The following is a 12,917-nucleotide window of genomic DNA, read 5'->3' on the forward strand; positions in this document are numbered from 1 at the left end:
CAAAAATAAATTAGTAATTTAAAAAAGTTCAAAAAATTCCAAACCTATTTTGGTATTAAACATGAGCAAGTATTGTAGTCGTATAAAAAGATTAGTCAGAGTATGACTTTCGTCGCATCCTGGGTCGAAGATTCGGCAAAAAAGCTATATACAAGTACTATACGCGCTATATTGTCGTCATAAACTTGTCTTTTTTGCCGTAAAGTCAATATGAATCATTTCTTGTCCAAACTTTTTATATGAGTACAATACCAGATCATGTTTGATTCCAAAAAAGATTTGGAATTTTTTGAAGTTTTTTTGGATTACTAAATTTTTTTCCGCATATAGGGTGCGCGGGTACCCGAGAGCACCAAGTTCGCGTCTCATATGCATGCTACTAGTCTATGTTACCACATTCATAATGGGGAGTAACATGTATATGGTATCATGCAAGCCATCATTTATTAAGATGTAGACTCATTTTGGCTTGGGATGTGTTATGTTACAGTAACATATTATGTTACTACATATTATGTTACTCCAACCATCTCTCTCCTCATTAAATACATTGCCATGTAAGCAAACTTTTCTTGGGATGTGCTATGTTACTTGCTATGTTACTCCCACTATGAGGCTAGTCATAGTGTGAGTAACTTAGCTAGTAACATAACACACTTTAAGAAAATTCTGCTTATGTGGCAAGTAATTAATGAGATGTGGTAACATAATATGTTAATGTAACATAACGCTTTTCAAGACAAGATGAGTCTACGAGCTAATAAATGAAGCCATCTATGTTACCACTATTATGTTACTTTCCATTATGAAGATAGTAACTTAGACTAGTGTCATGCATATGACACTAGTCTAAGTTACTCCCCATTATGACCAGCCTGACCAGCCTCACCTCATCCAGTACGACCTCGCTAGCGTCCCGCTCGGCTCAGCTCCCGCGTCACCGTGCCGCGGCCTTCCCGCGCTTCCTGGGGCCGACCTCCTCCGCTAAATTACCCTAACCCAGCGTCTCTCCCACCATGTCCCTGCCTACCGCGCTCAACCACCGCTCCGCGGCCTTCCTGCCCTTCCCGAGGCGGAGGAGATTTGGGCGTCAGTTGGAGAAGATCGAGGCCGTGGTGTACTGCGGGGCAGGCTCGCCATTATCCCCTAAAGCCCTGGACAGTTATTGCATGTGTCACACCCTAGCTAGTCATGCATTAGAGTGCTGCATCATGTTTACTCTTTCATCAGAAACTTGAAATGGGGATGACAGAACCCCCAGTCCCCTCTGAAACCAACTAGGGTTTACTAAAATAATTTTCAATGAACCTGAAATGCCCTTCTAAAATGCCCATCATTTTTGTCTTGGTTCAGAACCTCTGCCAAAAGTGGTGCACATTTTCCTAGGCCATCTTAGGGTTTTTGAATTAATTCATAAATATTTGAATTTGGGCATTTAAAATTATATAAAATATTTAAATGCTCAAATACCTCCAAACTAAAATGTTTCATGTTGGAAATAATCCAACTATGGACCAGGAGTGATTTGGTGATTTTTGAAGTTGCCTAGGTATTTTATTAAATTCAACAAAGTTGCAGATATATTAAATAAAAACAGAAACAGAAAAAAAGGGGAAAGCTTACCTGGCGCCTGCCCCCGGCCCACCTGCCGGCCCAGCCCAGCACCGCTCCAGCGAGCTGCTTGCCGGCCAGGCAGGCAGGCAGGCGCCCGACGGCGACCGTGGCGTGCGCCACGCACCTGCTCGCCGCCTCGCCGTTCCCCTCGCCAGGTGACGTCGTGGATCGGTCTCTCTCTCTCCCCCGAACCCCCCAGACACCCCCTCTCCTCTCCAGCTCCTCCTCCTCGCACGCCCCAGCCATGGCCGACGCCATCGCCGCCACCCCCTCGCCGTAGCCACGCCCTCCGACCACCCCACGCCGTCTCACCGTGTCCAGGAGCTCCGCCGCTGTCCACTTCATCGAGCAGCCGAGCCCCGAGCGCTCGCAACGCCCGAGACCACCGCACCGACCTCGCCCGAGCTCACCGTCGCCGGAGATCCCCTTCAACGCCGTCGTCGCTCCGGTCCATCTCCGGCCGCACCAAGGACTCCGTCGCACTCACTGTGAGCTTAGCCATCTTCCCCTCCCTTCCGTTCTTGCTCCCGAGCCGTGTAGCAACCTCCCGGAGCTCAACCGCACCCACCGCCGTGGAGCCCGTCGCCGACGTGCTCCCGGTCATCCTCCGGCCACAAGATGGCGTCCATCTTACTCACCAAGTCCCGCAGCACCTAGCTAGCTACTCCACGAGCCTCACCGAACCCTCTAGCGTCAAGTTCGTCTTCGGCCGAACACCGGTGGCCGCCAAGGTCGTCGCCGGCGCCAACTCCGGCCACCCCGACCCCAACGGACTCCGCCAAGAGCTGCGGTTTGTCCTCAGCTCCACTCCGGTGATCTCCGCGGCCCATTTGGTGGCCGGAATAGCCAAAACCACTCCCGCCGCCGCGTCGGGCTCGCCGGCGGCTAAACGCCGGTGCAGCCGACCCGGGTTTGACCACGGGTGGGCCCTGGTTGACTCCCCTGAGTCAATGACAGGTGGGGCCCAGCCCTGTTAATTAAACAGGATTAGTTTTAATTAAATTTTAATTAAAATAATCACCCTGACATGCGGGACCCACTGTCAGGTTTGACCTGGACCAGTTCCGTTGACCTGCTGACGTCACACTGACGTCAGGCTGACGCAGTAATTGATTTTCTGGATTTAATTTAAATCAGGAAATTCCAGAATATTATTTAAACTTCAAAAATTCATAACTTTTATTCTGTAACTCCAAATTGGACAAATTATATATGAAAAATGATCAGAAAAATCCAATCTATCCATCTGTACTATTTTCATGCATGATCAAACAAGTTAAATTGATGTTTTAAGCAGAACAAGGAAAAGCAATTTAAAAGGCCATATTTGAATTTGAAATTTGAATCCTTGATTCAAATTTGTTCAAACCCTTCTGGTTTTAGTTGCATTAGCCCAATACACTCATTTTGCCATGTCTCATGCATGCATCATATTGTTGCATACTGTTTGGTAATGTTTGTGAATCGGTGCTCTCTGCGGCAGGTTCTGTCCCCGAAGAGTACCGTGATTACCCTAACGAAGAACCGTATCAGTGCATCGAACCATCAGGCAAGCAACGAACCATTTGATCATATCGATACAATCCCATGTTCTTGCTCCTGCTCTCTTTTACTGCATTAAGACAACGCGTTTCAAACTGCTGTGTGCTACGGTAGTTGAACCCATTTCCTCTGCATGACCTGTCATTGCCATAGTAACTAGATGAAACCCACTAGCATGTGTAGGAGTTGTTTGAGCCATATGTATGTGTTGTTCCTACCTTGCTATGCCTGCTATGCTTAGAGTCGTGTCAGGTCTGGTTCATCTGGGTGATGGGCTAGAGTGAAATGTTATGTCGGTAATGAGAGTGGTGTGGTGAACACGATTTGGTAAAGGTATCGATGAGAGGCCATGTAGGAGTACATGGTGGGTTGTTTCATTGAAGCCGACCTTAAGCACTGAGATCTGTATGCGTGATTTAAGATACAGCTACTACCATGCATTGGGCCCTGAAATATGACCCCGCTCGACTTCTTATTCACCCTAGCTCTCTGTCCAGGAGTTGCAAGTAGTTTCTGGTGTTTGTAGCCTACTAGAGGCCGTGGACAGCGCTGACCGTAGGGGTGGGCTGTGATGCGGTAGGTACGTGGCACGGTGTACCGAATACCCGTTAGGTATCTCGGGAACCCTGTTCACATCGTTCGGGGCCGTATGGGAAACCTCGGCCGGACTCCCTGCGGATGGAACCTGAATAGGCGATAAACCTGGACCAGAGGCTTAAGTGTTTAGGTAGGTCGTGGTCTACACCCACGTCGGCTTTCGCTTGAAGTCTGCCGAGCACATGTCGTGTGCAGACGCTAAGTGGTGGAAACATGTATGAAGAAGTACACCCCTGCAGGGTTATCATAATCTATTCGAATAGCCGCGTCCGCGGTAAAGGACTACTTGGTTGCCTATACAGTTCATAGACAAGTAAATGGGAACTGTTAAAAGCCTCAAGATAAGTGTGAGTGCCGAGGATGGCTCTTCCGTAGGAAGACGGAGGCGGATCCTCGGTAGTGTATTGAATTGGTGAGTAGTGGACTCGTGTGCGCAAAACCATTTCAAGTTGGAGTCTCGTAGGATAGTCTAGCCAAGAGTCAAAGCTGGCTTGCTGCAATAACTCCACCAACCCTTCTTGATACTAAGCATGTATGTAGGATCTGATGTAAGTCTTGCTGAGTACCTTTGTACTCATGTTGCTATAATTTACATTTTTACAGAAGACGCTGCAACCCCTTCTGATGGGTTCTATGTAGACGTTGACATCAACGAGTAGGCTGAAAGACCCAGGTGGTGACCCTGAGCTTGTGAAGGACCTTGTAGTATAGCTAGGCTTCCCAAGCCTCTTTTATTTTACTAGTTGTCTGTACTCAGACAAGTTACTTCCGCTGCTGGTTTGTATGACTGTATGACTTGTATGTTGGGTCGTGAGACCCGTACCTTTGTGTATGTCATGTATGGCTCTCTGGGCCTTAAATAAAGTACTTGTGTCATAGAGTCATGTTGTGATGCTTCGTTGTATTTGCACATATCGAGCATATTGTGTGTATGATTGAAATGCTTGGTATGTGTGGGATCTGACTATCTAGTTGTTTATCTTTAGTAGCCTCTCTTACCGGGAAATGTCTCCTAGTGTTACCGCTGAGCCATGGTAGCTTGCTACTGCTCTGGAACACTTAGGCTGGCCGGCATGTGTCCTTCTTCGTTCCTGTGTCTGTCCCTTCGGGGAAATGTCACGCTTTGAGTACCGGAGTCCTGTTAGCCCGCTACAGCCCGGTTTACCGGAGTCCTGCTAGCCCAGTGCTACAGCCCGGACCCACTTGCTGATGACCGACACGTTCGAAGCTGGGTCATGAATGCCTGTCCCTGTAAGTCTGTGCCACTTTGGGTTTACAACTAGTCATGTCAGCCCGGGCTCTTTATCATATGGATGCTAGCGACACTATCATATACGTGAGCCAAAAGGCGCAAACGGTCCCGGGCAAAGGTAAGGCGACACCCGTGAGGATACCGTGCGTGAGGCCGCAAAGTGATATGAGGTGTTACCGGCTAGATCGATGTGACATCGAGTCGGGGTCCTGACAGCATGCTGATTTTTCTCTCGTTTTCTCTCTTAGCACGATCCGCATGCATGATGGCAGAGTTTTCGTCCGCCTCATTAAATTGGTAAACGTGCTTTCGATGATAGTTAGTTGTTATCTGGACCATTTGAATGAATGAATAGGACTAATCATGAGGCTCTAATTGCTCTGTGTTGTTGTGTGTACATTAGACGGGGTGTGATTAGGAAAGATAATGTTTGCTTGTTTAATAGTACCCCTGTTCAAGAATTCGTCCGATTAACTATCACTTGCCGATTAACCCCTACTCCTAGGGTCATCGAGTAGCCGATAAACCAATAAATCGTCCGATTAATTGATTGAATGGTCGATTAACTTGCCGATTAGCCTATTAATCCCCTACTAGCAAGCCAACCGAGCAGCTACCAGTTAACGATTTCCTCAACAATGAATAGTACTATAGATTTGTACGTAGTACGTAAATTATAATTACAGTAATAAAAATAACATTTAAATATTCATGTGGTATAAATATGTTACAAACAAATGAAATAACCTACATTTAAAATTGTTCATGTATTTTGTTAACAATATTCACATAGTTGAAATTGAACCTCAACAAGCACATAACCAAGGGACAGTAAGATCAGAATAATGAACTAGACTGTATATCTCATGAATAATGAATAGAGAAGTTGTGCACTTCAAACAACGGACAAGAGGTGCACTTGATCAGCAAAGCAGCTAGCACACCATTCCCATTTTTATTTATGTTTACCATTAATCTCCTCCCCATAGCCTTCGCAAAAAGGAAAATCCTCACCATCACACACACGGCCTAATCAAGGTTCTTATTTCAAAAGCACAACATACATGCATGAATGAATTAATAAGTAATGGTGCCTCTCCTTACCGCCTTCAGCGGGGGTGGGGTTTCGCACTTGACATTGCGATTAAGCAATTGGTTCCACGTAGAGCAACGTGATCATCTCCTTGATCTCGTGCGAGGAAGTGAAGGCGTCGCCGCGCTTGTACATGTTATTCACCGTCCTCGCGAAGTTGACGACCGTCCGCGGCACGGTCAGCGGCTGCTGCCGCTCGGTCGGCGCGACGCAGTGTCGCACCATGTCTTTCCACGAGTCCTCGACGAGGTCTTTGATCTTCTCGCGGGCGTCCTGCACCATCACGCCGTGCTCTTCCATGTAGCACTGGATCGTAGAGGCGTAGTGGTCCCCGGTTTGCTCACGCTGCAGCAAGACTCAAAGTTAGCTGGATGATCAATAGGCAACCAAGAAGAAGAAATGCATATACAATCACATGATATTAAATGTGTCAAGAATTAAAGATAGACAATGACCTGGCTTGATACGATGTCATTGGAGAACCGTACAAACATATCAAAGGTCTTGAAAAGTTGCGGATAGTTCAGAATCCACTCGAACGTGTCTGTTGTTGCTATGCCGCCTACTCCAGCAAATAATGAAGCAGACGCAAGTGTGAAGCCTCCACTGCTCCTCGCTGAAACCCCAAGATGTTCTTCCAGTGTTTTTGGCACATAATTTCCATCACGCCATTTTAGCTCCTCCGTGTACGCTTGAACTAATCGCATCAACTGCAAGGTAGGTTGAGTTGAATACGAACGCTTGTGAATCTAAAAGCCCCATTTTAGAATCTAGCTAGCTGGGTGTGCTGCTATAATCCCTTGTCTTAGAACACAATTGTAAAATTTATGAGCTCTAAGAAATTTTAGCAGAATACTTGCCGCTTCTTTTAGATAGTGCACATGGTGGCTCTTCCCAAGTCCTAGTTCATTCTCAAATGAATGAAATGTCTTCAATAAATATAAGTAGAACCCCTTGATGTATGATGGAAGCAGTTCCGTTGCACTTTCATCCCACCTGCATTGTATAATATATAATATATTTATTAGAATCACTAGCACCAACTTAATCATACTTTGCTAGACATTACAGCTGACTTTTCAAAAGCACTTACTCATCACAATTATTTCTGCGGTTGTAGCACCATTTTAGAAATTATGTTATTATAAATTAATTGGTTGTTACACAAATTTTAATGGAGTTATTAAATATTTTCATGACTAATTAGTAAACATTTCACAATGTGGCATGACAACCATGGATCTTATTGCTTATGACAAAAGCATTTCACATGGTAGTGAAATCTGTCTACAAATAAGAGCCGTACCCTCGGATCTTGTTGGCCATCTGCTCGCTCGCGTCGCTCCAGGGGGCGGCACGGGCGATCCAGATCTCAGCCGCCGCCGCCTCGCTCCCTCCACCTCCGTCCCCCACCGGGCTAAGCCTGCGTGGCTGACGGCGGCGGCGGGCCTTCATCTCCCCGCGTGGCGGGTGGCGGCGAGGGCCTTTCTTCCCCATGTGACGGGATCTCCGGCTGCTGTAGATCGGCGGCCTTGGACGTCGAGGTGCATGCGGAGGAGAGGGACGCCGGGGCGGCGGCCTCAGTCTTCTTCGGCGACCTTGGCGGCTGTTGTGGCCGCGAGGGCGGCACGACGGCCTGCTGTTGGGAGCCGGTGGGCGACGGCGTGGGGGCCGTCGTTCTGCCTAATAAAGGCGGCGGTCCTAGGGTTCCTCTCACGCCAAGACGAAGATCTGCTTGATGCTTGTCCTCCTTGATTTGGCCGGAGTGTCAAGTTCCGGAAGGCTCCGCCAGTGAACTCCCACGGGCGCCTCATGCCTGAAGATTGCTGGATCATATGGGATTCGGTCGTGCGCACCCATGTTTTTTCCAACCATTTGGTTTCTGGAGGGAGCGGCGCGAAGCTCTGCTACTTGTTGCCATCATGGGACGTCTTTTTCATTCCATGTTGAAGTCAGAGGCAGAGAATGTCATGGAAGCTGTGATCTGAGGACTAGTAAAGGTGGTTCGAGTCTTTGCGGTGATGAGGAATTTGCTTGGTGTTTCGGGATTCATACCAACTACATGCTAATGGGGGCAACAACACAGGAGAAGTTCAAGGTTTTACCTTTCAGGGTGAAAATCCAAGGTCTAGCCTTAATTGGTTGTGCCTAGAAATGGCCTTTTTGAAACCTATAATCTATGATCGGGCGACAACGGCGCTTGTGCATTTTTCCTTCTTGGAGGCATCGCTTTTGGAGAATTTAGACTTTAGGTGTTGTCTTAGTGGTGTTTGTACTGCTGCTTCAAGGACTAGATCACTGTAGGGGGACTTTTCCTTTTTAGCTTCTTCTTATTTATTTTTTGGCTGTGTGCATCCGGAGTGCCAGTAGGGTACTGTGTTGTTGCAGAGGCTGGGTGTAATTGATATCTTCGCGATATTAATATATTCCTTTTGTCGAAAAAAATACGAGCAGTGATTATTCCATTAATATCTACTATCTAGCTGAATACCTTATAGTTAATTACGATTGATATATAGTTATTTGTAAAAAAAATACATGTGTGTCTCAAATATTGTTATATTTGGTATCCCAAATGATGTATACCAACTTATAGATTCGAGTTTACGAAAAATTGATAATTACTCGATTTGTAATTGTAGCTTACATCTTGGTCCACCGAAATCCATCTTCTATTATATCAAAGAAATTTAATTATGATGCATGTGCATGTCCTTAAAATGTTTATTGATGCCAAAAACAAGGAAAATTTGTACAGTAATGATAACTTTTAAGCAAGTTAAAACTAACTAGTGCTACTTAAGGGACCGTGACCTGTTGATTGCTTCGGCAAGTTGCATGCTCTCTTCGGTGGTGCCATATGTGTCAAAGATATCATCTAGTACGGTCATAAATGCTGTCATCTTTGTAAGTATAATCCGTGAGTTATGATATTGAGGTTCATAACATGCTCCATTCATCCAAAAATACATTTCCACTATTCTATCTCTAGAAAATTCTAACTTTGATTCTTCATGGAGCTCCTTCCACCAACTGCAATGGCACACACATAATAAATTTTCAGCTAATACTTTGTGAGAATCAGATGAAAACAAGGAACACTAGGTCCGTGACGACTTGAACCCAGGTGGCTGGGTTGTACATCTAGTTTCCTAATCAATTGAGCTCGGATCACTTCTTTGCAGCCCTAATGAACCTTTTATTTGCAAGGAAAAGAGAGCAAAATATGATTAACTTACAGTGTGATGTTGTTTAGCTCCTCACAATAAAGAAGTTGCAGAAGATTGAAATTCAATTTTGCGAACTCCAATATGGCTTCATTTTTTGTAGCACCATTATCATAAATATGGATGTAGCTTCTCATTTCTACTATGCGAGCCCTTCGGAAAAGTGGTGCTTCAAGGGCTAGAGATATTTCATTTGCTAGTGGTGATGATTGTTGTAATACACCTTCTAGGTGTCTTGTTGTGAATATTATGGCCTCATCGAGCACCTGCTCTCCATGTGTCCTAAGGTATGCTGCATTATATAAGCTCAGAATACTTCTTGTATTGTCGAGCATAAAATTCCCTTCATCGTCTTTGAAACGAAGGAATGCATCTGCATGTGGAGTTGGTCTAGAGGTTAATACATATCAAGTATTTCTAATATATATGTTCCATATATACATAGTGGATTACAATTTCCATCATATTCATATATTGCCGCAATACTTGGGTTATATAGTGATATCTACCATGTAAGTTTTATGCACATTTCTGGGGTCCTAGTTTATATGCAGTACTAGTGTTTGTCCACTAGACACTCTATCTAGATTTATGTTTTACAGATGATTTTTATTTTTAGCTTCCAAGCAACTATAGATAACACAGTTACGGGTTTTTAGGTCTTTATTACACATCTACATATCAGATTTGCACCATATTAACTATTTATAATCTATAAATTAACTAATTTTACTACATTTGTTCTCAGAATCAATCGTGGCATCTGAATGTTCTGATTATTCAAAAAAAGGTGCTTTGATTATCACTGGGTAAGCATATATCGGCTATGCAAGTGAAGGATTAGTCGAGCAACAAAATAAGAGACAAAATTTGAATGATTGTTACACCTGAAGGAGTCATACCAATTGCATATATGCACTAAAATTGCAAGCAATTTGGCCTTACCAGCTGATACATCATATCCATTCGTCCGCAGAAGATAAAATCGGAGTGAAACTAAATGTAGATCTTCCTCATTGTAATCAGACTTGTAGGCACGGTGGAGCAGCTCGTTGATCTCGTTCTCATAGTAGATGTCCAGCCCGAGCCGTTGTAATGTCATTATAAGATCCAATAATTTTGGTAATTCATGTGTTTTATTTACCATCTTCCTAACTTCTTCTCTCAGCACTTCAGCCTTTCCTTCCATGCATGCACGCTGCAATTTAAGGGTTAATGTTTATGATTAGTGGATCAGTAGACCGATTGGTGGATCGAACATGCCAATTATACCGACATGCATGTGATGAGATTATGGATGGATGGATATCATATTTATTTGGCAAATCCTATAAACCTAAGAGAGTGACCCCATTACTTATAATTATCTCAATATGCATGCTATCACATCATCAAAATTATTGTAGATGTTAGATTTACTAGCTAGAGCCACTATTTTCCATTTGATCTAAGCATGATAATCCTGAACATGCATTAGTGGATTTTAAATTGGTTGTAGATCACATTAGATTTAACCATGACATAATCCACTACCTATTTTTCCTAGCCATACAACCACACCACCTCAGTAGGCCATGCCTGCAAGTTCTATGTTATATTTTTGTATATCCATACAACGCTGCCATGCTACATTATTTTTTCATACTACTTTTGTCCTCTCATGGGAACGGTCTATGCATGTGTTGGACTCTTGGAGCATACGTATATAGTTAATTTTTTGTTTATTTTTATTTATAAATGGCACTCTTTTAACTGCGATCTATTTTTTCTCTTTTATAAATGCTTTTGTTATATGCTTCATGTGTTTTAATGTTTTTAAAGATATTCTTAATTTTCATTAGTTATAGTTCTTTATGTAGCACCTAATAATGCATCTCTTTTATCAAGATTACCACACCAATGTGCGGGATATCATCTAGTTATATATGTTTCTTGATCTTACTTAATAAAAGATATAGTTTAAGCAGGCATGGGCATATACTGAGTAATTGGTAAAATGCGAAAGGATCACTGGATACTTTGCCAGAGTGTATTTCTGTGTTGTTATTATCTGATTGTAATCATAATATTCTATTCATAAATGATGAAAATCTTGCAGAGGCCGGGATACTCCCCTTTTCGAGAGAGAAAAATGATGAAAATTTTATTGCCTCGCAAAAACAAAAAAGAAAAAGGAATACCAAATGGTTTTCTTGTGGTCAGTAAAATTACCTGAGGGGCAGTGGGTGGTTGGTAAGTGAGGAAGAAACCACCCCAGAGGCTAGGGTGGAACGTAGGAGGTGGTACCGGAGCCTTTCGTGCGCGTTCAGTGTTGGAACGAGCAGGCGTTTCTGGCACCATCTTCTCCATGTCGATCGAGCTAAGCTGTTTTTGCAACTCTCTTAATTCGATCGATGGAATGGATGAACGGGTGGCGACCGATATATGCCTCCTCTTTTTGTTGCGCCGGGTATTTATAGGCCACAATCGATAGGCGTACACGTATCAAACCATGCATGATATATTGACCATGCGTGGAAGTGTAGGACTATGCAGCAGGTAGGTTAGGCGCGTACGTGTAGCTAGTAGTGGATGCCTTGCATTTGTTTATTGACCATGGGCTGCCAAGAAGCACGTGTTCAACTTCCTAGGTGACGGATGAAGAGCACGAAAACTTCAGCATTACGAATGCACTGTGCATCCGCTAAACTTGTATGCATCAGTACGCAATGATGACAAGTACTTTCTCTGTAAAAAAATATAAAAGCGTTTAAATCATTGGAAGTACTAGCGTTCATGCCGGTTTAGACATGTCGAATGCGACTTTCTCCGTTTTTAAATATAAATCCTTTTAGAGATTTCAATATAAATTATATACAAATATATGTAGACAAATATTAAAATGTACATTCAGTCATTTTGCTTCATATGTAGTCTGTATTGAAATCTTTAAAATATCTTATATTTAGAAACAAAGATAGTTTATTTTTGGTAAATCATGTCAAACGCTATAATTTTTGCAATAGTAAAGGTACTTTCTTGCATCAACCGACGCAGACGTGAAGGGTTTTTCCTCCTTTTTATTAAAAAAGATATAGTAGCAGTTTACTCCCCTGAAAATTATATTAATCATTTGTTTTCCCTTTTGCGAACGGTAAAAAAATGGACAACGCTAACGCCCACACGTGTGATGAGAGGCGAAGGCCTATAACACATAGACTGCGCCACGTCATCGCATGCATGCATGTGGAAATTTTTTTGGATTTTCAGTTTTTTAAATGTTTAATCTCTTAAAAGAAAAATCCGATTGAAAATCCGTTTTCACCATTAAATCCCTCGCGACGAGATCTTCGAAACTAAATCTCATATCAATATATTTTGATAATTTTTTTGGGTTAAAAGTTGCCATGTCTATTGCACATGAATTGCCATGATGTTTACATTGAAGTTGTAATGATATTTTTCAACTATTTTCTTCTATATTTAAAAGTAAATTTTGACACATTATAAAACGGGAATTAAGAAAGTAAAGTTGCCATGAACCATAAACTAAAATTGCCATGATACATGCACTTAAAATTGTCATGATTCATACAAAAAAATAATTTTCATG

General features: G+C 43.2%; 1 protein-coding gene across 1 annotated transcript; it reads right to left on the minus strand.

Annotated features, from left to right (window-relative positions):
• Positions 1-6,148: 6,148 nt before the first annotated feature.
• Positions 6,149-11,665, minus strand: LOC119326095 (zingiberene synthase-like). Its single transcript, XM_037599803.1, has 8 exons — positions 11,537-11,665; positions 10,271-10,523; positions 9,338-9,698; positions 8,913-9,131; positions 7,192-7,206; positions 6,959-7,094; positions 6,554-6,808; positions 6,149-6,443 (listed from the first exon to the last, which is right to left on the minus strand). The coding sequence occupies exons 1-8, from the start codon at positions 11,663-11,665 to the stop codon at positions 6,150-6,152; spliced, it is 1,662 nt and encodes a 553-aa protein (XP_037455700.1). The 3' UTR covers position 6,149.
• Positions 11,666-12,917: the final 1,252 nt, after the last annotated feature.

Source organism: Triticum dicoccoides, chromosome 6B, assembly GCF_002162155.2.
Source record: "Triticum dicoccoides isolate Atlit2015 ecotype Zavitan chromosome 6B, WEW_v2.0, whole genome shotgun sequence".
Lineage (NCBI taxonomy): Eukaryota > Viridiplantae > Streptophyta > Magnoliopsida > Poales > Poaceae > Triticum > Triticum dicoccoides.

Coding starts and splice junctions, on each gene's coding strand:
- LOC119326095 (XM_037599803.1), bottom strand. CDS start 11,665: ATGGTGCCAGAAACGCCTGCTCGTTCCAACACTGAACGCGCACGAAAG. Junction 6,809..6,958: donor TGCACTATCTAAAAGAAGCG/GCAAGTATTCTG, acceptor CCTACCTTGCAG/TTGATGCGATTAGTTCAAGC. Junction 6,444..6,553: donor ATGACATCGTATCAAGCCAG/GTCATTGTCTAT, acceptor GTCTTGCTGCAG/CGTGAGCAAACCGGGGACCA.